Source organism: Mobula hypostoma, chromosome 4 (genome assembly GCF_963921235.1).
Source record: "Mobula hypostoma chromosome 4, sMobHyp1.1, whole genome shotgun sequence".
In the NCBI taxonomy this organism is placed as follows: Eukaryota; Metazoa; Chordata; class Chondrichthyes; order Myliobatiformes; family Myliobatidae; genus Mobula; species Mobula hypostoma.
In genome coordinates, this window is record NC_086100.1 from 31,209,829 (window position 1) to 31,237,351 (window position 27,523).

General features: G+C 41.1%; 1 protein-coding gene across 1 annotated transcript in view; it reads right to left on the minus strand.

The window, feature by feature from the left end:
• The window catches only part of LOC134345081 (multiple epidermal growth factor-like domains protein 6), a 372,539-nt gene that overhangs the window by 101,562 nt on the left and 243,454 nt on the right, over positions 1-27,523 (minus strand). Inside the window, exons 7-14 of the mRNA XM_063045213.1 lie at positions 21,616-21,741; positions 20,566-20,688; positions 18,161-18,283; positions 14,850-14,987; positions 13,617-13,739; positions 5,598-5,720; positions 1,009-1,176; positions 518-649 (exon numbers count right to left, since the gene is read on the minus strand). Of these exons, the coding sequence (XP_062901283.1) occupies positions 518-649; positions 1,009-1,176; positions 5,598-5,720; positions 13,617-13,739; positions 14,850-14,987; positions 18,161-18,283; positions 20,566-20,688; positions 21,616-21,741 (1,056 nt within the window). The remainder of the gene's footprint in view (positions 1-517; positions 650-1,008; positions 1,177-5,597; positions 5,721-13,616; positions 13,740-14,849; positions 14,988-18,160; positions 18,284-20,565; positions 20,689-21,615; positions 21,742-27,523) is intronic.

Here is a 27,523-nt window from a genome sequence, read left to right on the forward strand (position 1 = left end):
TGAACCAGAGAGTTGTTTGTTATGACTCCCCGCTCGCTAGGAAAATGGAGACACCTCCTTCTCCCTTATTAGGGAGAGAGAGAGAGTCTGTGGTATGTCGTATTCCGGGTGAAACGCAAAGCCTTCGGGGTAACTGCAAGCCTGTGCCATTGCTTTTTTTTGTCAGTGAGGGGAGGGTAGATTGTTGCTTACTGCCACTTACACACGGGAGAGAGGGGAGCTGGGGATACCTTGAGGTTCTAACATTTAAGTGTCGTTCATTCTTTGGGGCACTTCTCTGTGTCTGTGGATGGTTGCGAAGAGAAAACATTTCAGGATGTATATTGTATACATTTCTCTGACATTAAATTGTTCCTTTGAACCTTTAAACCTTTCATTCTCCCCGCAAGCAGCTTCAAACTACGAAGAGGAGGAAAAGATCAAGATGACTTGATTTCATAATTGTGCAGATGTAGGTTGTTCTGCAGGGTGCAATAGAGCAAGAGAAGGAATAAATGCTGGAGAAGAATTCACTTACTTTCATTGCAGATGAGACCTGCCCACCCCGCAGGGCAGCTGCAGCCATTTCCCTCGGCTTTGCAGAGGCCACCATTCACACAGTCAGCGCAAGTCAGGCTGCAGTCATTGCCAAAGGTGTTGTCCAAGCAAACTACAAGTGGAAGAAACAGCATTGACACAAGACAGGAAGAAAAGTTAAGAGGGAACAAAAGACAGAGGTAAACCGCAATCACTTTCTATTTGGAATATTGAAAAAAATAACGAGAGACTAAGAAGGCATAGTTAAACTAAGCAGTTACTGCCACAGTTCACCAAGACTGTTTCAACAGATATGCAAATGGCTGGTAGTGAGTGAGAGAAGGAGGGAGAACATTTCAGAAAGAAGATGTGAGTGAGAAATGAAGTGGAAGTCAAAAAAATACTGAGACTTAGGATGGTGGCAGAGAAATGTGAAATTATTTTTCACTTTCATTAAGTAACACACATAACTAATTAATAGATGACACATACTGATTTTATGCACTAGTCTGAGTTCACTCCTCAAATCCTCCTGATACAAGGGTGTCAGTGAGGGCTTGTAGTGAAGAAGCCGTGGGGGTCCCCTCAACAGCATTTCCTGGAATCGGACCAGTTCTATTTCTTCCTCTTCATCAAAATCTTCAAATTCATCTTCAAGAGCTGCAATATAAAAGTATCTTAGAAACTAAGAGGGAGGTTAGAAAAACAATTTATTGTTTAAATCTGACTGAACACTTTTCTGGATCATGGTAAGCAATTCCAGTGGTAATACAGCTCATCAATCATAAAGTGATTAAAAACAAGAGATTCTGCAGATACTGAAAATCTTAAACAACACAAGAAATGCTGAAGGAATTCTGCAGATCAGGCAGCATTTATGGAGAAGAATAAGCAGTTGATGTTTCAGGCCAAGACCCTTCATTAGGACTCACAAAAACATTGACTGTTTATTCCCCTCCAGGGGTGCTTCCTGACCTGCTGAGTTGCTCCAGTATTTTGAGTGTATTGTTCAGTGACTGGGTTCACTGCTGATGGTATGCTGTGGTAACTTATAATTCAGTTATGTTATGTGATATCAATCAGATACATCCCAATAAGAGGGAGCATTCAATGACTACATCACTCTGAAAAGCCTGGTCAAAGGAACTGGTTTCAAGGAGGACCAAAACTGAGAGGTAAGAGGTGGAGAGGTTCAGGAAGGGAATTTCAGTGTTAGCTCTTCAGCTACTGATAGTATTAATTTAAAAAATTAAATCAAATCCTCAGAAAGAAGTAACATAGGATTGGAAAACAAAGAATCTCCATGGGTAGAGTTAGGAAACTGCAAGGGTGAAAAGATCCTGATGGGAGTTATATACAGGCCTCCAAACAGTAGCCAGGATGTTGGATACAAATTACATTGTGAGATAGAAAAGACATGTAAAAAGGGCAATGTTACAATAGAGATGGGGATTTCAACATGCAGGTAGATTGGGAAAATCAGGTTAGTGCTGGATTCCAAGAGAAGGAATTTGTAGGATGCCTACGAGATAGGTTTTTAAAGCAGACTGTGAGCCCACTAGTGGAAAGACAATTCTGGAATTAGTGTAATGAAGCAGATTTGATGTGGGAGCTTGAGGTAAAGGAACCTTTAGGAAACAGTGATCATAATATGGTAGAATTCACACTGCACTTTGGGAGTGAGAAAATAAAGTCAGGTGTATTAGAATTGCTATGGAATAAAGAAAATTACAGTGGCATGTGAAAGGAGCTGGCCAAAGCTGATTGAAAGGGGACACTAGCAGGGATGATGGCAGAACAGCAGTGGCTGGAGTTTCTGGGAGCAATTCCGAAGATGCAAGAAAAATACATCCCAAAGATGAAGAACTATTCTAAAGAAAGGATGAGATAACAGTGGCCGACAAGGGAAGTCAAAGACAGCGTAAAGGCAAAAGAGAGGGCATACAATATAGCAAAAATGAGTGGGAAGTTAGAAGATTGGGAAGCTTTTAAAAACCAACAGAACTCAATAAAAAATCCATAAGGAGAGAAAAGATTAAATACCATGGTAAGCTAACCAATAATATGAAAGAGGATAACAAAAGTTTTTTTCACATATAAACAGAGTAAAAGAGAGGTGAGAGTGGATAACAACTGCTGGAAAATGAGGCTTGAGAGGTAGTAATAGGGGCAAAGAAATGGCAGATGAATCTGTTAAGTATTTTGTATCAGTCTTCACTGTGGAAACACTAACAGTATGCCAGAAATTCAAGGTTCCAGGGGCAGAAGTAAATGTTGTTGCTATTACTAAGGAGAAGATGTCGGGAAGGTGAAATGCCTGAAGGTCCATAAGACACATGGACCAGATGTAATATACCCCAGCTTTCTGAAAGAGGTAGCTGAACAGATTGTGGAGGCATTAGTAATGATGTTTCAAGAATCACTAGATCCTGTAGTGGTTCTGCAGGACTAGAAAACTGCAAATGTCACGCCACTCTTTAAGAAGGAAGAGGGGCCGGGTACAAGAAATTATAGGCCAGTTAGCCTGACTTCAGTTCAGAAGATGTTGGAGTCCATTATCAAGGATGAGGTTTTGGGATACTTGGAGGCACATGATAAAGTAGGCTAATGTCAGAAGGGGAAATCCTGCCTGACAAATCTGTAGAAATCCTTTGAGGAAATAACAGGCAGGATAAACAAAGGAGTGTCAGTGGATATTGCATACTTCAATTTTCAGAAGGCCTTTGACACAATGCCACACATGAGGCTGCTTAACAGGATAAGAGCCCGTGGTATTATGGGAAAGATACCAGCATGGATAAAAAATTGGCTGACTGGCAGGACACAAAGAGCAGGAATAAAGAAGGCTTTTTCTGATTGCTTTTACACTGTGGTCAGTGTTGGAACTGTTTCTTTTCGTGTTGTATGTCAATGATTTGGATGACAAAATTGATGCATTTGTAACCAAGTTTGCAGATGATACAAAGATAAGTGGACGGGCAAGTAGTGGTGAGGAGGCAAGGAGTCCACAGAGGATTTAGACAGAAGAGACAGATGAAATATGTCTTGTGTAGGGAAGTGTATGGTCATGTACTGGTAGATGGAATAAAGATGTGGACTATTTTCTATCAGGGAAGAAACATCTAAAATCAGAGGTGCGAAGGACTTGGGGTCCTTACGCAGAATTCCTTAAATGTTAACTTGCAGGTGGAGTCAGTGCTAAGGAAGGCAAATGCAATGTTAGCATTCATTTCTTGAGGGCTAGAGGGCTAGAATACAAGAGCAAGGATGTAATACTGAGGCTTTATAAGGCATTGGTCAGACTACATTTGGAGTTTTGGGGCCTTAGCTAAGAAAAGATGCGCTGGCATTGGAGAGGGTCCAAAGGAGGTACATGAGAATCATTCTGGGAATGAAACGGTTAATGTATGAGAGGCATTTAATGGCTCTGGGCTTGTACTTGTTAAGAATCTATCAGATATTGAAATGCCAAGATAGAGTGGAAGTGGAGAGGATGTTTCCTATAGTGGGTGAGTCTGTGACCAGAGGACACAGCCTCAGAATAGAGGGACGTCCAATAGGAAAGAGAAGAGGTGGAATTTTTTTAGCCAGAGGGTAAAGAATCTGTGCAATTCATTGCCACAAATGGCTGTGAAAGTCAAGTCATTGAGTATATCTAAAGTGGATATTGATAGGTTCTTAATTAGTTGGGGTAACAAAGGTTCTGGGTAATAAATCAGCCACAATAGAATGGTGGAGCAGACTCAATGAGCTGAATGGCTTAATTCTGTTCCTATGTTTTATGGTCTAACTCTTGTTGGGGAGCCTGATTCACTGGCCTAAGCCTCAGGATACCAGTTCAGTAAGACAGCCATTATATTACCATACCCCATCAGTCAACTCATGAGATTTTGAAAAAGCTAACTATGAAACAACCAGACCGTTAAAAGAAACAATGCAGACATTCAGGGAAGGGAATGTGCTGCTTTATCCAGCTGTGCCGAAATTGGATCACACCTGTTATCAATGCTCTGAATGATTGTTGCATTTAACACTAAAGCAAGAGGGTTCGCTGCCTAAGATCTCCAAAGTTGGATAAAATCCAAATGCAAAAGACCATGAGGGCTCTTTACACCCAGAAATAGTCCCTAAAACAGGGCCTCTGTGTCTCTCAATTGCAACACACGCAATTTAACACAACGCTTGACAACTTGTAAGGGATTGACCAAGGCACAGCAATCAGAATAATACATCCACCTCAGTCAACCATGCAAACTCCACCTTACAAACATCTATGTGGTGAGGTATATCAATCACCAAGCAGGGTGATGAGAAGCCTCTTGACAGCACCACCATCTGCAGGTTCCCCTCCAAGTTACACACTGGTGTGTTTAGGAAATACTATTCCACCCTTTCATCATTGCTGGATCGTAATTCTGAAGCTCTCTGCTAATCACCAGTGTGGGATACTCTTCACCACAAACACAGGAGGGGTCTGGGAAGATGACTCACCTGCACCTTCTTCAAATTTTTAGGGGTCAGAAACAACATTCTCTCTATTTTTTTTTACAGCTACATGGACTGACCATTGCTCTGAGCAGGAAATTTTTACACAGCCTGAAAACTGTGGTACTTTAGTAAAACATTATATAAAAGAAAATTCCAGCTGTGCGGCAACAAAGGCTATATGCATGGGAACATTTAAGTTACCGCACAGTTTAGAACAAACAGTGGTGGGAAATCAACTCTCACAACCAGCACAACCTACATCCCACAAGTAAGTGAAAAGAAACTCCTGCACATTAGATCGTTATTTCAAATATCCTGTCTGAATTTTCCCAAATTCACATTTTGTTTCTTTTGATTTTGGCCATGAGAAAGAACATTTCAGACCATGTTTTCCCATATTTATGTGAATTGTTAAACCAGTTCAAACTTTCAGTAGAAATCCTGTCAACAAGACAAACGGAAATTAGAGGCTAAGAGTAAATACCTATTATAAAACTTGTAAAATCCACAGCTTGAGACTTCTAACAATATATTCTCAGAAATCACAGTTTAATGTTTTCTGTAACAGACATGTTTTGGCTGTCTTTACTCACAAGTACAGCTCTTCCTGTCTGTATCCAGCTTATATCCTTCCTGACATGTACACTGAAAGGATCCACGGATGTTTATACACAGATGTTCACAACCACCATTGTCTGCTGAGCACTCGTTCACATCTGTAAACAGAAATCAAAACAGAAATTTAACTGACATGGTAATTGACTTCTGGGATCAGATACAACCTATGTAGAAATGCCGACTAGAATAACAGCATAAGAAATAGGAACAGAAGTAGGCCCTTCAGGGTCAAAATCTCTCAAAAGTTCCTCACCCACTGAGTGAAGAAACTTCTCTTTATTTTAGACCTAAACAGCCTTGCCATGAATCTGAAACTGTAGACCCTGGTCCCAAAGTCCCCTCGTAGGAGAAACATCCTCCCTTAAGCACACTGAGTTCTTTAAGAATTTTGTGAGCCCCAATGAGATTCCTATTCTTTGAAGTATTAAAGATATAGTCACGGTTTGGTCAATCTCTCTTCATATGGCAAAGCCTCCATTCACTACACTCCTGTTTTATTTTTGACAAGTACGCCTCTTCCATGGAATAATGAGCTGTTGAGTGATAACTTACTCAAACAAAATCAAGAAAAATCTGAAATAATTTTGGTTGGTCCCAAAGCCAAAATGAGGTAAACTTCTTAATAAACTTGAGAACTTGGCTCCCCTTCTAAAATCAGAAATAACAACCGTGGGTTTAATCCCTGATTCAGATTTGAATTTCAAATCCCATATAAAGAAAATGGCCAGAGCAGCATTTCTGCACTAAAGAAATATTGCAAAGGTACATCGTTTCTGTCATGTAATGATGCTGAAAAATTAATTCACACCTTTATATCGAATAGACTAGATTACTGCAATGCAATTTTTGACTGGGCTTCTAAAGCAATCTATTAACAAACTCCAACTCATTCAGAAATCCACTGCAAGACTTTTAACCAGAACCAAGATAAGGGAACATATCACTCCCATTCCAGCTACTCTGTATTGGAAAGGGTCCCAAACTGGGATCCACGGACCTCTCGATTAATGGCAGGGACCCATGCCATAAAAAGTTTGGGAACACTTGCTGTATTGCTTTAACAGTGGCCATTCGGATTTTGGAGGTTTCACCCAGGTCAAGGAGGAGAGAGCTTTAAAATGAGCTCTTCATAGCTGTTTTCTTTTGGAGCTTGAACAGCAGGATTCATTAGCGAGGTCAAATAAAAACAAGGCAAGGGCAAGCAGATTGGCCATTGTCAGAGTGGAACAGTGTTAGAGCGCGGAGACTTTTAGTTTTGGCTTAACAGGCGTGGGCAAGGTTAGTATCTAGTAAGCTTTTTCTTGCTCATTCTTCAAGTGCAAGTGTATAGTTAGGACAGTAACAGTGGCTGGAGTGGCTATGTTTTGTTCTCTGTGTGAAATGTGGGAATTCTGGGAGACCTCCAGCCTCCCGGATAACCACCTCTGCACCAGGTGTACTAAGCTGCAGCTCCTCGGGGAATGTGTTAAAGAACCGGAGCTGCAACCCAATGACATTCGGCTCATAAGGGAAGCTAAGGAGATGGAGACAGGAACTACAGGGAGGTGGTCACCCCTAGGTTGCAGGAAGCAGATGAATGGGAGACTGCCAGGAGAGGAAAGGGAAATAGGCAGCCCGTGCAGAGTACCCCAGTGGCCATTCCCCTCAATAACAGGTATATAGTTTTGTATACTGTTGGTGTGGATGAAATACTAGGGGGGAGCTACAGTGACCAAGTCTCTGGCACTGTCTGGAACTGTGGCTCGGAAAGGAAAGGGGGAAGAGAAGGAATGCAGTGGTAATAAGAGATTCTATAGTTAGAGGAGTAGATAGGAGAGTCTGTGGACGCATTAGAGAGGCCCAGATGGTATGTTGCCTCCCAGGTGCCAGTGTCAGGGACAGTTTGGATCATGGCCACGACATTCTAAAGGGGGAAAGTGAGCAGCCAGATGTCTTGGGACATATTGGTACCAATGACATAGGAAGGAAAAAAGAGGAGGTTCAAAAGAGAGAATTTAGAGAGCTAGGTAGAAAGCTAAAAAGCAGGACATCCAGGGGGAATAAGCTCGGAACAACTGCCTATGCCATGCGCCAGTAACGACAAGCATAGGATAACTTGACAGATCAACTTGATGATGCAGAACCCTTATGTGTAGAGTTAAGAAACAGAAAAGGGTAAGAAGACAAGGATGTGCTGTATAAATTACAGGGGGAGATAGAAAATGCATGTAAAAAAGGCAATGTTACATTAGTCATGGGGGATTTCAGTATGCAGATAGATTAGGAAAATCAAGTTGGTGATGGATCCCATAAGCGAGAATTTGTGGAATGCTAGTTGGTGCAGCTAGTGATTGAACCCCCCCCCCCCCCAGGGGATTGGGCATTGTGTAGTGAACTGTATATGATTAGGATGCTTAAGGTAAAGAAACACTTAGGAAACAGTGTTCATAACATGACAGAATTCATCCTGCAATTTGAGGGGGAGGAGCTAAAGTCAGAGGCATGAGGGAGGAGCAAGCCAACGTTGATTGGAAGGGGACATTAACTAGGATGATGCCGGAGAAGCAGTGGCTGAAATTTCTGGGAGCAATTTGAAAGACCCAAAGAAGAGGAAGTATTCTCAAGGGAGGATGACACAACTGTAGCTGACAACAAAGCCAAAAGAAACATAGAAACAAAAAGTAGAGGCCACATAATACAGCAAAAATTAGTGGAACGTTAGATGATTAGTAAAAATTTAAAACTCATGGAAGACAATAAAAAAAACCATAGGGGTGGGGGAAGATGGAATACAAAGTTAAGCTAGCCAATAATATCAAAAGTGATACCAAAAGCTTTTTCAGATATATAAAGAGTAAAAGAGAGGCGAGAGTAGATAATGGACCGCTGGAACATGATATTGGAGAGATAGCAACAGTGACAAGGAAATGGTGGATGAACTAAACAAGCATTTTGCCTTATTCTTCACTGTGGAAGACATTAGTAGTATGCCAAACATTCAAGAGTGTCAAGGGGCACAAGTGAGTGCAGTGTTAATACTAAGGAGAAGGTGCTTGGGAAGCTTATAGGTCTGAAGGTAGTTAAGTCATCTGGAACTAATAGACTACACCCCAAGGTTCTGAAAGAGGTAGTTGAAGAGATTGTGGAAGTAATGATCTTCCAAGAGCTCCAAAGGACTGGAATATTGCAAATGTCACTCCACTGTTCCAGAAGGGAAGGATGCAGAAGAAAGAAAATTATAGGCCATTGAGCCTGACCTTAGTGGTTGTGAAGATGTTTGAGTCGATTGTTAAGGATCTGGTTTCGGGGTACTTGGAGGCACATGACAAAATAGACCAACATGGTTTCCATTAGCAAAAATCTTGCTTGACAAATCTGCTGGAATTATTTGAAGAAATAACAAGCAGATAGACAAAGGAGAATCAGTGGCTGTTGTGTACTTGGATTTTCAGAAGGCCTTTGACAAGGTGCTGCAAATGAGGCTGCTAAACAAAATAAGAACCCAGGCTATTACAGAAAAATACTAGCATGATAGGGCATTGGCTGATTGGCAGGAGGCAAAGAGTGGGAATAAAGGGAGCCTTTTCTGGTTGGCTTCAGGGGTCTGTGTTGGAACCACTTCTTTTTGCGTTGTATGCCAATAAACTGGATGATGAAATTGATGGCTTTGTGGCCAAGTTTGCAGATGATATGAAGATCAGTGGATGGGCAGGTAGTGTTGAGGAAGCAGCGAGGCTGCAGAAGGACTTAGACAGATTAGTAGAATGGGCAATGAGATGGCTGAGGGAATACAGTTCTGGCAAATGTATGGTCATGCACTTTTTTAGAAAGAATAAAAGCATAGACTATCTTCTAAGCAGACAGAAAATTCAAAAATCCCAAATGCAAAGGGATTTAGGAGTCTTCATGCAGGATTCCCTAAAGGTTAACGTCCAGGTTGAATGGGTGGTGAGGAAGGCAAATGCAACATCAGCATTCATTTCAAAAGGACTAGAATATAAAAACAGGATTTAATGCTGAGGCTGGACAAGGCACTGATGAATCCTCACTTGGAGTACTGCAAGCAGTTTGGGGCCCCTTTTGTAAGAAGGGGTGTGCTGACGTTGGAAAGGGTTCAGAGGAGGTTCATGAGAATGATTCTGGGAATGAAAGGGTTATCATGTGAGCAGTCATTGAAGACTCTATGCCTGCACTCACTGGAATTTAGAAGAATGAAAAGTGATCTCATTGAAACCTATCGAATGTTAAAAGACGTAGACAGAGCGGACGTGAAGAGGATATTTTCTTTGGTGGAGGAGTCTAGGACCAGACAACACAGCCTCAAAATAAAGGGACATCCTTTTAGAATAGAGATGAGAAGGGATTTCTTCAGCCAGAGGGTGGTGAATCTGTGGAATTCATTACCACAGGCAGCTGCGGAGGGCAGGTCACTGGATGAACTTCAGACGGAGGTTGTTGGTTCCTGATTAGTCAAGGTGTGAAAGGTTATGGGGAGAAGGCAGGAGAATGGAGCTGAGAGGGAAATGGATCGGTCATGATGAAATGGTGGAACAGAACTGACGGACCGATTAGCCTAATTCTGTTCCTATGTCTTATGGTTTAAAAGGAAAGCCTACAGCCACTGAAAATAAAGAGAAGAAAACTGGTAAGTTTTCTAAAATAAAGAGAAAATAAAGAGAAGAAGCAACTGTGGAAAGAGAAACAGTCAACATTACAAGTCCACAACCCTTTGTCAGAATGTTCATCCTCCAGGTTACTACAACATACTTTTTTTAATCCCTGTGTAGGTAAAAATCTCTTATGTTACTTATATTGCACCAGTCTTGAATTTCCTGATGTATGCAACATTTCAACTATTTGGTAGCCTCTGATAAACTATGTTTTTACTTTATTTTGTCCTTCACTATTTCTTAGATCAACACAAATTGATTCTAGTTCTTCATCATGATCTGTCATGCCAAAGTCATAAGATACTAAGACCTGTGAGAAGAATAAGGCCATTCAGCCCATAGTGTCTGCACCACCATCCAATAATGGCTGATTTATTGTCCCTCTCCACCTCATTCTCCTACCTTCTCATCTCATTTTCAACTGAAAAGTTATACTCCTGTACCCAATAAAATGGCTACTGAGTGTACGTTTGGGGTCCCCTCCACTTCAATGTTTGACAAGTTGTGCATTCTGAGATGCTTTTCTGCCCACCACTGACGTAAGGTGTGGTTACTTGAGCCACTGTCACCCTCCTGTCAACTTGAACCAATATGGCCATTCTCCTCTCACCTCTCTCATTAACAAGGCATCTTCACCCACAGAACTGTCACTCACTGGATTTTTTTTTTGTTTTTTTTGCACCATTCTCTTTAAACTCTAGAGACTGTTGTGCGTGAAAATCCTAGGAGATCAGCATTTTTTAAGATATTCAAACTGCTGTGTCTGACACCAACAATCATTCCATGGTCAAAGTCACTTTGATCACATATCTTCCCCATTCTGATGTTTAGTCTGAACAACAACTGAACCTCTTGACCATGTCTTCATGCTTTTATGCATTGAGCTGCTGCCACATGATTGGCTGATTAGATATTTGTCTTAACAAGCAGGTGCACAGGTGTACCTAATAAAGTGCCCACTGAGTGTATAATGTCAGCAACAAAGAAATATTTTTTAAAATATTGATTATCATCTGAACAGGTATTCAGAAAACATACAGTCGATAATATGGTAAACTCTCATGCTCAAAAAACCTCGAGTCAAGACATATTACTTAATTTCCTTTTTTTATCTACTGTAGCAATAAGTTAATGACATATTGTCAGTAAAATGTTAACAGGAAAATAGAACACTGGAAGCTAATATAACAGTAGTCTGTGTGGAAGTATATTTTAAATGAAGCTTCTTGTTTTCAGAGTCTGGGATCCCAGAAGTACTTAGCAGATGCAATGTACGGTGTATTATAATTAAAATCAGAAAGAGCTTCCTAGTGGTGAACAAGAGTAATAAGTCTCATTCTGTACTGATCTCATCCCTTAGAAATAGTGCTCAGCACCCTCTTTTCCATTTGGCTGGTCCTTCCCAAATGACAAATACCCTGGAATATTCTGTTCACTGCTTTGGTTACAAGCTGCATTATCTCAATCATGGAAAAACCAGGAGCAATCCACTGAAAAGTAGTTTCTTTTCCCATTTCTTTGGGATCATGCACTTAGGATGAGAATCAAGAAGAATCTGCTTGGAATTCTCTACCCCAGTAGACTGTGGTTGCTCAGTCATTGAGTAACGCAAAGCTAGGAATGATACATTTTTGGAAAACATGCAACATGCAGTTACACGAAGATCAGGTGTGAAAATAGTTTTAAGGGGGAATATCAACCATTATCAAATGATAAAACAGGGTCTTTGGTTCACATCACTTCTTCATGCCCCTATTTCTTACATGATGTGGTTACGCAGACTGTTCCTACAACTAACCACTTGTAATCCATCCTATCATGGAATCAATCCCATTCACTGAACCACAAAGATCATCAAGATAATTGCAATGTCTTCATCCAAAATTATTAATTTTCCTATTTAAATTTGGCTGACTCTCCATCAAACAACATACTTCACACTATGAGACTACAGGAACTTTGTGTTCCGCAATGCATATTTACTTTGTTCAACATTTGACTGCTTCTCTTCCACTCCAAGGCAGTTTCTTTAACGTTTCCTTAGGGTATATTTTTTAAGCATGTTTTATTTTGAAAGGTACATTGATTCTGTTAAATATATACTGTACTTTTGTATGAACGTTTTCCTTTAAGAGTCCTCAACTGGAAAGACATGGCAGCAATTGATCTGAACCCTTGGCAGTTGAAATCTCTCATCCAACTAGTATAGCAGCAAGACAATACTAGAGTACCTTCTGCAGAGTATCCTCAAGGCAGAGCTAACACACATCAGTTCATTTTTAGAGGAGAAGTATGGAAAGATTTAATGAATGAAAGAAAGATTACTTTGAGTAAACTATCATGATGTGAGCAGCATGTTATTAACCAAGATTTTAATAGTAATGCAAGTTTCCACAGGGAAATGTCTATCTAGTTTTCCAGAACCACGTGCTGAATACAATATTTCCACAGGATGATCACCAAATGGATAAACAGAAGGTGGCAGACAACGAGCCATGTACAGATGTCCCAGTAGGCAAATGAGGCAGTCCCCTGGTTTTTTGTCATTCTACATTGACCAGATTTATTTTCAGTTCTATTACCACATAAATCCGGTCTGGAGCTGACCTGAGAAAGAACAGTGCACGTGCACACACTACGTTCTTTCAACATACTCTCCAAAGCTCAAGGAAGTTTGACAGGTAGAGCAGTAGTTTTTACAAGCTGGTAACATCTACACAAAAATTCTGCTTCCCACTCAGGGGATTTTTTACTCACTGAAATATGGACATTCCTGATTTAATGAGCTAATAACTTGTGTTGGTTTCAGAGCTAACCTTGTCGTTCTCAGGGTTTGGCTATACGGCACAAGTCCTTACATAATGTGTATAAGAGGCATAGGTAGAGTGAATAGCCAGCACCTTTTTTCCCAGGGGTGACAATGGCTAATAGGCTAATACCAGAGGACATCCTTTTAAAGTGAGCGCAGGGGCGTTAAGGGGAGATGTCAGAGATAGTTTTTTTTTGCACAGAGAGTAGGAAGTGCCTGGACTTTATTGCTAGAGGTGGTGAGAGAGGCAATTAAATGGGGACATTTAAAAAGAATCTTAGATCGGCAAGTAGAGTTATAGACCATGGGAAGGGAAGGATTGAATCGATTGTGCACAAAGTTAATAGGTCAGCACAATATTATGGGCTGAAGGACCTGTACTGCTTTATGTTCTATGTTCTAATGCAAAACCATGGGAGATAAGGGAAGCAGACAGACTGTTTAGAAATATCTGCAATGGTACTCTGAAAGAATGCATTTCCAATCTTAGATGCAGAGGAAAGTGCTCTGGAATGTGCCTATCATTGTCACTGTACCATCACAACTGCATCCATCAATGTTCAGCCGGTATCCTGCTCGACAGATGCACTCGTAACCGCCAGGATTGTTAATACAGTCTTGTGCACAGCAAGCTGTGGCAGTCTCACACTCATTGGAATCTGTGACCAAAAGGAAAATCAAACTCGGTTAACTTCAGAGCCACTGAAAATCAGTCTAACAGGGAGCATAGCAAACAGCGAGTTACTTATCAAAATCAAACAGCAAGTTTCTCCAAGGTCTGCTCTTTCTTGAGTCATGTTCATCAAACAATGTTAGGCTCCACTATGATACCAGCCTGGCTATGCAAGAGTGCTTGAGGGGTATAGAGGCTCAGGATGAAAGTTAGCCCTTCAGCCTACCAAGTCGACAACAATCTTCAGCTCACCATTTAGATTAACCCACATTAGTTCCATTTTGTTATTCTCTCCAGTTCCTCAGCAACTCCTCCCCACTGCCCCACCATCCCCGCAAATCTATCATTCCCCTGCACACCAGGGCAACTAATCATGGCCAATTAACCCATCATCCTGCTCATGTTTGAGATACCATGGTCAAAGAGGGAACATGCAAACTCTAAACAGCACCTAAGCTCAGACTAGGACTCAGGTCTCCGATGCTCTTCTAATGTGCCACTGTGCCACCGTGCCACGTGGCTGTACTTTCAGAAAGATCAACATAGTATTTCAAAACTCACCATTGAAAAGTCTGCCGCTCACAGTTAGCAAAATCATAAGAATATAAAGTGGCCATTTGGCTTATTTAATTATCCACTGTAAAATCAAAATACTACTTCATTTAAGTTTGAAGGCAGGACCATGTGGCATAAAGACAAAGTTAATCGGGTGCAAGCCTTAGCTTAAATGGAAATTAATAGGCAGAATGGTCAATGACAGATTACTCAGCCTTAAATTGTGTGAAAAATTTCATGACTCTGTCCCTCTCTAATCCCAGAACTTGGTTGTTTTCCTTGCGCTTCCCAACCAGAATTGAAGACAAGATCAAATATATTACTACAATGTAACAGTTTTACTTTTATATTTTATACAAACACAAGACTATGTTCAGATTCAGTATCATGTTATGTTTTCAATTGTATCCCATACACAAACATTACAACTCAATACACAGACTGTCACTCTCTTAAGCTTCAGTTGTGTTATAGGTGAAGATTTATTTATCAAAATAAAATTCATATGGGTTCAATTAAGATTAATAAATGTTGCAGTTACCAAGACACGTGTGCCTATCAGAGTCCAGGACATAGCCCTGATTACAGGAGCAGGAAGGCCCAGTGGTTGTGTGTTCACAGTGGTGAGAACAACCACCATTGTTCCTCTCACAGCTGTTCACAATCTCCATTTCAATGCCTGTTGATAAAAAGATACATCTGTATTTATCTTCCATAAACCATGCATCCAACATTCAAAATTATACATTTGAAAATCCGTAAATATTGTGCTGACATCCTTCCATTTTTTTTACACAACATGTAGTGGAGTTACACCAGCTCTGAAGGAATTTCTAATTTCATCAGCAAGGACTGATGCCTGCCCATACAGACAAATAATATGTTGGAGCAACACAAATAAAATGTTGGAGGAACTCAGCAGGCCAGGACGGAAATAAGCAGTTGATATTCTGGGCCAATACCCTTCGTCAGGACTGGGGGTGAAGGGGGTAGTGGAAGGAGTACATGCTGGCAGGGGATGATAGGTGAGACCAGGTAAGGGGAAAGGTGGGTGAGTCGGGGAGGGAGGATGAAATCAGAAGCTGGGAGGTGATAGGTGGAAGAGGAAAAGGTTTGAAGAAGAAGAAATCTGATAGGAGAGGAGAATGGACCATGGGAGAAAGGGAAGGAGGAGGACGCTAGAGATGTTATTTTAGATCCAGGTTCAGGGATGGGAGATTCCCTCAGCAGATAATCCCCACTTCATAATCACAGTCAGGACCTGTGATTTATATGACAACTCTTTATCAGCTGCACAGTTTTGTCCGGGCCAAGCAAACAGACTAGTTATACAAATATATCCAGTCTAGAGTATACCGGTAGTTATAATCATGGTTTAATTTTTGGAACGTTAATTCAAGAAATGGGGAGTGCTCTATTGATTTTCAGCAAGTACAAGTTCAGGTTTTATACATAAGAAAGGCCACTCTAATTATGTGGCAGGGAAATTCTATTCACTGTATTTATCATGGAAATCCTCGTCCTGTCAGCCTTATCAACAGTGGTTTCCAACAGCTTAATACGTGTGAACTTCACCAGGATTTAAATAAAAGAAAAATAATGGTGCAGAGCTTTCACCAATAGGAATTTTACTGTGTTAACTGCTGCAGGATGGATCTGCACATTGAAACTGACAAAACCTTTTCAGTGATAGACAGATTGGATGAAGGGGTACTTCCGAGGGCGGAGAAAGTCTAGAACCAGGGATCACAGTCTCAGAGTAAAAGTTTGATGTTTATGATGAAGAGGAGAAGAAAACTTTTCCATTTGAAAGTTGGTTAATCTTTGGATTCTCCACCTGGGAGGCTGTGATTGTTCAATCATTGAGTTCATTCAAAAAAAGGACCAATTAGCTTCTGGACATTAAGGGATATGGGGTTAGTGAAGGAAAATGGAACTCAGGTAGAACAGCCATGATCTTGATGCAAAGGAGACTTAAAGGACCAAATGGCTATTTCATTTCCTATTAATTCTCCTCTTCATTGATGGTCCTTCAGAATTGAGGATAATTTTGAGATGTGGAAGTTGCCCATGGACTTAAGGGCTGGCCCATTATTAAGGAGATCACATTGTATGCAAAGACATCTTCTTCCCACTCATCTCCCCATCACCTGACCTTCCTTGTTACATTCCCCCTCCCTCCATTCCATACCTACTGTATGTCCTCCTTTCTTCCCTCCTCCCTCATCCTCTATCTCTCAGCTCCAACACCTCCCCTTTCATTCCCATACCACTTTCCTTTCTCTCTCAATCCTCTTGATCTTTCCCATACCAGCCTTGGGTTCTACCTTCTCCCCACTTTTCACCAGCTGGCTGTGTGATGTCTCCCCACTTCCCCCAAGTGAGGCCACCCTTGAAGCACTCCTGCTTGCATTCTTCAGGACTGCTTCCCGCAATCTCCCTCCCTCCCACTTGATTCCAGAAGCAGCTCAGCCTAGGCCTCCCAATCCACAACTAGAAATCGTCAAGAGAACCTTCAGCAGTTCACACTCCCCTGGTGCTCTATCATTCACTGGTGGTTCCTGATGTGAACTTTCCAATAGGCAAATGGTACTCGAGTTAATAGGCAAAAAAGGATGACATAGACGTAGTGGGCCATATACCTGGTTTCTATGCTGTACAACTTTATGACTGTGATGGAAGTAAAGGCATGCTGCCGGAGGTGAAAAAAGACCAGCAATATCATGAAGAATCCCGCCGACCTTGCTGATGGACTGCTTGTCTCACTCCCATTAGGGAAGAGGCTACGCACATCACGACCAAAATACTGAAAAACAGTTACTTCCCCCAAGCCAACAGGCTGATCAACACCTCCACCCATTAACCCACTCAGCTCTACTATATACGGTACACATCACCTAATGTCACAGTCTATGTAGTAACTACTTGTACATTGTGTTTTATAGGATTGTTTTTTTTTATATTTATGTTGTTTATTATTGTGTCCTTTATGCTTATTGTGTGTTTTTATGCTAGGGGTCTGGAGGAGTAGCAACCGCTTCAGTCTTCCTTACACTTGTGTACTGAACAATGGCAGTAAACAACCTTGAATCTTTGAATCCTGAGTGTGAACATTTCATGCTTCCATCTTCACCAAGCACATGTCAAGCTTCCGACGACTGCTGCATTGCCACAGCAAATCTGTTCGTAATCCACACCTTGTGTTTAGTTTAGACCACAATTAAGCCACGCAATAGAATTAAGAGCTCAAAATTACAGCTGCTACTTATCACCACCACATGACAGCTCAGCAGCTGTGGCTCAGAGTGGTAGCCTCATATCTGAATCAGAAACCTGTAATTTCAAGTGTCACTTCAAAGGCTTAAGCACGACATTTAGATTGAAAGCCCAGTGCACCAAGGGAGTCCTGTATTGTCAAATGTATAATCCGTGAGTTGAAAAACTGACGATGCATGTCAGATTGGAATAAAATATCCGATGTCACTATTTCAATGATGAACAGAGGTGATCCTTCCCAGGGCCTGACCAACATTTATTCCTCAAACAGTATCAAAAGAATAGGTCATTCAGAGATTATCATTACTGTTGAGCTGTGTTGTACGCCTGTGATACAGCAGTGAATGTATTTTAAAGGTACTCCCTTCACTCAGAGATGTTCTGGGATGTTCAAAATGGGATATAAAATCTGCTATGTCTGTGCAAGGTCCTTCAAATCTTGCTGGACCATCACAGTCCAGAGAGCTGATCTTTCATAAAGTTCAAAGTGAAATACATGAAATCAGTCAAGTGTTGCAGAATGCCACCTCTTATCGCAAGTGGATTGCCTCCGCCCAACCGGAAGGTGGTACTTACGATAACACTGTTTTCCATCAGCTCCCAGTTCAAATCCAGGGTTACAGATACAGCTAAAGGATCCCAGGATATTGATGCACTGATGAGCACACATTGCAATTCCTGTGGTGCACTCATTGATGTCTGCAAAGAGAAAACAGTAAGACACTCATCATTCAGACCAGCATTGCCAGCCACATGGGAAGATCACCAGAAAAATATATTAACAACTCTAGGTAGCCCTTCAGTTCATCACATATTCTGTTAATTCCATCCCAAATGCTAGATTTTCATTTTTAAAATAACTTCTGGAAAAATGGAGATTGATCTTCAGAACTCTCTGATGATGACAGACTGTGTAAAGTTTTGTGGCTTCAAGATACTATCAACCTTTTTGAAGATTCCACGTCTATTAGTGAGGTAAAGGTGAAAGGCATGAAAAATGATTGAAATATAATAATCCTTCAGTTAGTCCTGACGAAGGGTCTCGGCCTGAAACGTCGACTGTACCTCTTCCTAGAGATGCTGCCTGGCCTGCTGCGTTCACCAGCAACTTTGATGTGTATTGCTTGAAATATAATATGGTCTTATTCCCAGGAAAGACAGAATTAATGATGAAGTGATGTTGAGCAGAATGTAACTTGATACATTTCTGGAGTATACGGGGGTGGGGGGGGGGAATCAAAGAAGACAATAAAAATCAGTGTCATAAATTAACTTCAGACCTCAACAGAGGAGTTTCCTGTAGATCATCATCATTATTTACTAGAAGACAACTAAAGGCATGCCCTTCACCAAGAGAAAAATGAGCTGTTAAATTCCACCTGTATTTGATGAGTGCCATACCACTGATTCAGCAAATTCTAACAGCTGCTGCAGGAAATGGTGATTTAAGGGGATGCTCGGGCCAATCCAGTTGTGGAATTTGTGCATCACTCTGAAGGTCTCAAAGACTAATCACAAAGCATAAGTGACTCATCACAACTCCCAATTCTTAATAAAAATGGAAGTGGTAATACAATAGATCTTCTAACATTGACAGACCACAGCGTAGCCACTGTTGAGCTTAGGATGCTGATGCTGATGAGCTGTGAGTAAACATCGTGGCACAAGACATAATGAAGAGCTCCATTACTTTCATCTTTTACCAATCACTCCATTATGCATCTACTATTGTGCAGAACTATTCAGACAATATCTCTTCTAGTTTGCCATTTGACAGAAGAATTCAAGTTCCTTGGAAAAATTAGAACCTTCTCCATGGCAGAATAGTTGAGATTCTATTGAACCTACTCTGGATCCCTATTTTGAAAGAAGACATCTAAAAATTGAACATTTCTTTCACCAAAGCGCAGGGAGCTGAGTGTTGACCATATAAAGGTATATAAAATCATGAGAGGCATAGGTAAGGTGAATGCTCACTGTCTTTTTTCCTAAGGTAGGGGAATCAGAAACCAAACAGTATAGGATTAAGGTGAGAGGAGAAAGATTTAAAGGGTTGCAGAGGGGAAACTTTTTCAGAGTGTGGTGGGTATATAGAACAGGCTGCTAGAAGAAGTGATGGAGCTACAATTGCAAAGTTTAAATAAAATGTGGACAGGTGCATGTATACAGAAGGTTGAAAGGGAATAGGAACCAAATACAGACAAATGGGTCTGAATCATGTAGACAACTTGGCATGGACGAGTTGTGTTAAAGATCCTGTTCCCTTCTGTATAACTCTATGACCGTATGACTCAAACTCACTTAACCAACAGAAAACGACTGTCGGGATCTTAAACCATGAATGTGAGACATGAAAAGTGACATGAATAACTTGTTTGTTAAGTTTTGTTCTGCAGAGAAAAGAAATAATGTCAGAGCAGCATACTAAACCTGAGCTGAAGTTTAAGCTATTGGCTCTCCTGGATCACTAGGGACCACTGAATTTCCAACTCTACCTTTACTATAGTCCAATGCTTAACTCAAAGTAATACACAGCAGCACAATTGATACTGTAATTTCATAACACAAAGAAACCATAACTGTAATCAATTCAATAAATTGTTTAAGGAACAAAATCCTCATTATTGTAATTGCTGAAAAATTAACTGCAAGTTGTAAAATGAAAGATCACGGATTAAGGATTAACTTTAAATGTATCTGCTGTGGTGTACTAGGCAGGAAGTGGATGCAACAAAAAATATAACATTCAAAAATTATAAAGAATAAAGAATTATATAAAAATAAAATTAGAGGTTAAAGTAGAGATATGGAATAAAATGTTCATAAATTCCAGATTTTACTATTGGTTACAATGGTACAGATGCTAACTAGATTAAACTTTGGAAGTTGCTAAAAGTAAAGATCTAGTTGATGGTCCAAGAAGGTTACTGTTTGAATCACTCTCTGTGACCTTATTTTGTTATTATTCTGCATTTCCATACCTTCACAACTCTTTCCATTCACCGACAGCCGATATCCAGGATTGCATTCACACCGGGCAGTTCCAGCTTCGTTGAGGCATATGTGGCTACAGCCACCATTTCTCTCACGGCACGGATCTTTCACTAGTGATGATCAAAACAGCAAACTCTAACCGCGTTACTCAACTCACCAGAAGCTTACGTCAACATACAGAGAGACAGTGCACAGAAACATCCATGACTACCCACACCGGAATATATCAGGATAACAATGCTGCTGTTTCATGATAGATCCAGCTTTGTCCATCTAACTGAGGGTACAGATTGCTTATATGTTTATTGTATCAAATAGGGAATATTTTCGCCTTTGTACAAAGTACTTACAGGGTGAATAAATATCTACCCTGTAACATTACATGCATTGGTCACCCAAAAATTTAAGGGTGAGTTTTCAGTACTTAGTCAACACCAGTAAGGATGGTGTTCATCCTGATAAAATGCAAATAAGTCTCCTTCACCTCTTGATGCTTATGCTTCCACAATAAACTAAATTCATAGATCTGGGTCCAACAGAAACAAAGGAAAGGAAATCTAGTTCTTAGCTGGGATGGCAATGCACTTGGAAGAGGATATGAGGGAGCAAGATGTGTCAATAAGTCACAGCTCCATATTTTTTTTTGTTATCCCATAGTTCCTGGAAATTTCAGGTCATATGTCACAGTCATATCAAAAGCCACCTCCAGGGCTACTGACAATCATGAAGTATGGTAATTGGTTGCATGTTAAGTGAACTGGCCTTACAGGATGAATTTCCACTGTGTCTGGTAGAAGGTCCCTTGTCCATTGACTGCAGGGTTCTTATGTGACTCATAACTATCACAGTCAGCATTGCCTTCAAACCTTCTGCCTCAGTGCAAAGCTCAGGAATAAATATTATTGAGACATTTTCAAAGGTACAGGACTATGTAATGTCAGCAGTGTGCACACTGCCCCACCCCTGCTAGAATTATAACCATCCCACATCTATCTACTACAGTCATCATGCTCAAGGTGGTCGACTGCATTGCTTACGTTCACAGTGTTTCCCATCTGCCGTCAGTCGGTAGTTCCATCGGCACTTGCACTGATAGTGGTTTTCACTGATCTGCACACACTCATGTTCACAACCACCTTTGTTCATGGAACAGGAGTTGATAGCTAACAGGTTCCAAAAGAGAAGACAAAAATTAAAGTATCCTTTGGTAATCACACAAGACTCAAGAATTATCTAACCCTCAGGCAATATGCCTGAGAATAATTAAACTTTCCTCTGTCTACAACGTCTGACATCTCCTTTTGGGGCATTTAGACTTTCTCCAGTCACCAGCCCTCTCAGTGATAAGGAAAGAGGAACATTAGCCACTGCTGCACATGTGGCCCATTTCATTCACTGCATCGTCTACCATGTGGCTGTGGTCCAGGAGGGCACACAGGCTGCCCTACAGGTATTTTGCTGCCTCGTCCACCCTGATGCTCTGACAGGCAAGGGGATCAGCAGAAGGAACAAAGAGCAACTTAGCTGACCCGTCCAAGCACACATCCTGAAAACAAACTGGTAAGTGAGCTCAGATAGTCGGAACTGCTCATTCCCACCTCAGTTAAATTGGCTCTGCCTGCAGTGGACTCAACTCTAATCAGAAAAGTAGTGTGGATCATCTTCTTTGTCTATCACATACAGTAAATGGAGGAGCATGAGAGCTCAAGAGCTGGGGGGTCTATTCTCCTGATTCCCATTTCAAAATAGTAAGAGCATAAAAATAAATTCTATATGATTATTATAAAAAAAAACACAGGAAATTGACGGGATCAAGGGGTTCCAGAATAACTGCTTGCGTCAAAATTTAAAGAGGTCAAAATACCAACGTAAATGACTTCCCTTAGATGGTCACTGGAGACACAGTGACTGTAAATACGGATTTAATGTGCCTACATCATTACAGGCCGCAGTGATTCCACTAATCACAGGACCTCTTAACCTTTAGGTTTATCTGAAAGTTAGTCATCTTCTTGAAGACTTGAATATTCACTCAAAGCGGTCACGCTAAGGTGCAATCAAGGAGAAACAGCATCAAATAACAACAGTTTCACTTTAATGCCAGCCCTGCCTTTAATAAGTCAATGACCTTTAAGCTTCAAAGTGCTGCTGGTTTAATGAGGTGGAAAATCCAGGATTTTCTCCCTCTCCACCCAACTGCCTGAGGTAAGGTTCCTTATTCTTCCTACCCTCTGATTCCCTTCAAAAGAAAGGCTTTGTATCTTCTTCCCAGCAAACACCATCTCCAACCTCCCGAATGGGAGAATGGACACCAATACTGCATTTTTGCACCTGCCAGTCAAATTAACCCACATCCATCAACAGTTGTAATAGGGATCAAAGTATTAGGGGCTCTGTAAGTAAAGCACAAAAGATCCAAAAGGCATAAGTAAATCAAACCCAGGATTGCTCAGTTATGGTTTTGTCTTGAAGCTTAGAGGACTAACCTCATCTCCTGTATGAGCTCCATGTGGATTGTTCAATACAGTAAGATAGCAGTGATTGGATTTCACTGGGACAAACAATATGGCTCAGTTTTCTCAGTAGCTTCCCAGTAAAATAAATGGGTCACTCTGCACATTACAACTGGAAACCTTCAGCCTTTTGTGTTTAACTTCCACCGCTCTCAATTCAAGTTTTTGCACAGGATTCAGAGTTTTAAGAGTTGTTTTCTCATGAAAAGCAACAAAAGACTTAAAACATGTTAAGAAGTTAAACAAGCACAGAATTAAAATGCTCATTCAGCAGTCTCGCTGCCAGCAGAACAGAGGTATATATTGGTATAAGGTACTGAATCTATCATATATTACTGTCCTCATTACCTTGCAAATTATAGCCACATCATGGTCAAACAATAGGTAGCGAGGAACCCAAGATACAAATGAGAGATTACCAAGCCTAGTTACAGGGAAAAAGTAATTGTAGACTGTGATAACAGCCAGCAGGATAGGGTCATGGTGGCTGATGAACTGCCATTAGAAATTAGTAGGGTTGAGTTGAGAAATCATTGGTAAAGTTGAAAATTTAAGGGACTCTGGCACCTGCTTTTTATACAGGAGTCATGCGTAAATATCACTCTATGTATCTGCTGAAGTGGTATGGTCCCAGAGGACTAGAAGAAACAAATGTCACTCCACTCTTTAAGAAGGGAGGAAGGCAAAAAAAAAGAAATTATAGGCCAGTTAGCCTAACCTCAGTGGCTGGGAAAGTGTTGGAGTCTATTATTAAGGATGAGGTTTCGAGGTACCTGGACACTAATGATAAAATAAGTCTGAATCAGCAAGGTTTCTGTGAAGGGAAATCTTGCCTGACAAACCTGTTAAGAGTTCTTCAAGGAAGTAACAAACAGGGTGGACAAAGAAGAGGCAATGGATGTAATTTACTTGGATTTTCAAAAGGCATTGGATAAGGTGCTACACGTGAGATGCTTAACAAGATAAAGTCCTATGGTGATACAGAAAAGGTACTGGCTTAGATAGTGGAATGGCTGACAGACAGGAGGCTGTGAGTGGGATAAAAGGGGTCTTTTCTGGTTGGCTGTCAGTGACTAATGGTGTCCCTCAGGGGTCAGTATTGGGACCGCTACTTTTCACATTGTTTGTCAATGACTTAGATAATGGAATTGATGGCTTTGTGGCAAAGTTTGTGGATGATACAAAGATAGGTGGAGTGGTAGGTTGTGCTGAGGAAGCAATGCAGTTGTAGCAGGACTCAGATAAATTGAAAGAATGGGCAAAAAAGTGGCAGACAGAATACAGTGTTGGGAAATGCATGATAATGCATTTTGGAAAAAGGAACAATAGTGCAGACTATTATTTAAATGAGGAGAAGGTTCAAACATCAGAGGTGCAGAAGGACTTAGCAGTCCTCATGCAAGACACCCAGAAGGTGAATTTACTGGCTGAGTCTGTGGTAAAGAAGGCAAGGCAATATTGGCATTTATTTCAAGGGGAATAGAATATAAAAACAAGGAGATAATGCTGAGCCTTTATAAGACACTACTCAGGCCATACTTGGAGTACTGTCAGCAGTTTGGGGTCCCGCATCTTAGAAAGAATGTGTTGTCATTGGAGAGAATCCAGAGGAGGTTCACAAGGATGATTCAAGGAATGAAGGGGTTAACATATGAGGAGCATTTGGCAGCTTTGGGTCTCTACTCACTGGAATTTAGAAGAATCTAAGGGGATCTCATTAAAACCTACTGAATATTGAAAGGGCTGGATAGGGTGGATGTGGAGAGGATGTTTCCTGCGCTGGGAGTATCCAGAACAAGGAGGACACAACCTCAAAATTGAGAGGTGACCCTTTAGAACAGAGATAAGGAAGAATTTCTTTTAGCCAGAGAGTAGTAAATCTGTGAAATGCTCTGCCACAGACTGCTGTGGAGGCCAATTTAAGGCAGAATTTGATCATTTTCTGATCAGTCAGAGCATCAAAGGATATGGCGAGAAGGCAGGTGTATGGGGTTTAGTGGGATCCAGGATCAGCCCTGATGGACTGGCGGAGCAGACTCGATGGGCTGAATGGCCTAATTCTGCTCCGACGTCTTTTGGTCTTAGTGTTCAGTTCTGCTTCTAGTTGAAGTCTTGGCCAGTGGACCAGTACTTCTGATTGCATGAACCTTAGTGTGAGAGCCACTTCCCCATTGTTGTCTGTGCACAGGTGATGTCAACAATGCTCATTACATCCCTTTTGACAAAAATTCAAACCAATAGCATTCATTGTCAAGGAGTAATAGGAACCATGCATGAATAATAGCACCCCCTAGAGGGATATTAATAAGCAGTGACCACACCAGCATTTCAATTTTCATTTTCACTACCCCACAAGCAACTGAACTTTCGGCCACAAGTTTTCCAGCACTATGAACCTCACTGAAGGAGGCTGCTATCCATTCCCCAATAACCAAGCTCCTTGCAGTGGTTTAGGTCCATGAGCACTGCGCCACTTCACAACACATGGGATGTCTCTGAGGGGGGTCTAGGGTGACATTTCTTCCCTTATCCCCAACTCCACCTCTTCCTTTCTCTTGGCTTCCTTCTCCCATCCACTTCTATTATCTCTTGCTTCAATGACATCTTTCTGGCTCGATCGGACAGGACAATTTGACTGAGATGTTACCGATGATGCAACAGCCATGAGCTCTGTAAACAAGCGCTACTGAATCGCTCTGTTGCTTCTTCGTAAGAAAGAAGTACAATAACAATTTCTTGATCTTTTTCAGTGAGCCACAGTTTGGCGTTAATAACCATTTAGTGCACCAGAAATGGGTAAAATCCATTTTCTCGGCTGGGCTCCTCAAACTTGACTTATATGTGAGTTGATATTTCACAGCAAAGGATTCTATTGTTGCTGGTAATTACAAGAAATCTGCCAATTGTTAAAATGTAACAGGAAGTCATTGCTTCTGGTGGGTGATAAGAATTAATATGAAAGATTACCACTTTTGCTTTTAATACCTTTAAACCAGTATGTGTGCCTTTGCTGTGGGAATGGTTTAATCACAAAAACTTTCAACCATCCTGCCATAGTCTCCTACAAAGTGATACCAATGCCTTTGAATGGAAAATCCTACTAAAGGTAGTGGATTTATCCCAGTACATCACGGGTAAAGGCCTCTCAACCACTGAGAACATCTACATGAAACACTGTCATAGGAAAGCAGCATCCATCATTAGAGCTCCTCACCACCCAGGCCATGTTCTTTTCTCACTGCTGCCATCAGGTAGCAGGTAGAAAAGTCTCAGGACACGTACCAGCAGATTCAAGGACATAGAAACATAGAAACATAGAAAATAGGTGCAGGAGTAGGCCATTCGGCCCTTCAAGCCTGCACCGCCATTTATTATGATCATGGCTGATCATCCAACTCAGAACCCCGCCCCAGCCTTCCCTCCATACCCCCTGATCCCTTTAGCCACAAGGGCCATATCTAACTCCCTCTTAAATATAGCCAATGAACTGGCCTCAACTGTTTCCTGTGGCAGAGAATTCCACAGATTCACCACTCTCTGTGTGAAGAAGTTTTTCCTAATCTCAGTCCTAAAAGGCTCTCCTTTATCCTCAAACTGTGACCCCTCGTTCTGGACTTCCCCAACATCGGGAACAATCTTCCTGCATCTAGCCTGTACAATCCCTTTAGGATTTTATACGTTTCAATCAGATCCCCCCTCAATCTTCTAAATTCCAACGAGTACAAGCCTAGTTCATCCAGTCTTTCTTCATATGGAAGTCCTGCCATCCCAGGAATCAATCTGGTGAACCTTCTTTGTACTCCCTCTATGGCAAGGATGTCTTTCCTCAAATTAGAGGACCAAAACTGCACACAATACTCCAGGTGTGGTCTCACCAAGGCCTTGTACAACTGCAGTAGTACCTCCCTGCTCCTGCACTCGAATCCTCTCGCTATAAATGCCAGCATACCATTCGCCTTTTTCACCGCCTGCTGTACCTGCATGCCCACTTTCAATTACTGGTGTATAATGACACCCAGGTCTCGTTGCACCTCCCCTTTTCCTAATCGGCCACAGAATGCAAATAATTCGTCAGGACAATTACTACCCCACAACCATCAGGCCCTTGAACAAAGAGGTAACTACACTCATTTGCCCATCCATCATTTTAACTTTTTATCTCGTTATCTCAAGTTTTCATTATGCTATTTATTTATATCTGTATTCACATAGTTTGTTGTCTTCTGCACTCTAGTTAATCTTTCACTGATCCCTTTACAGTTACTATTCTATAGGTTTGCTGAGTATGCCTGCAGGAAAATCAATCGCGGATTCAATATGGTAACATCTAAGTGCTTTGATTATAAATTTACTTTGAACTTTTCTATACACTTGAAATGCATCAGATATATGTATTGTAATTTTTTTTCTGTTTTCTTTACTTTTTTCAAAA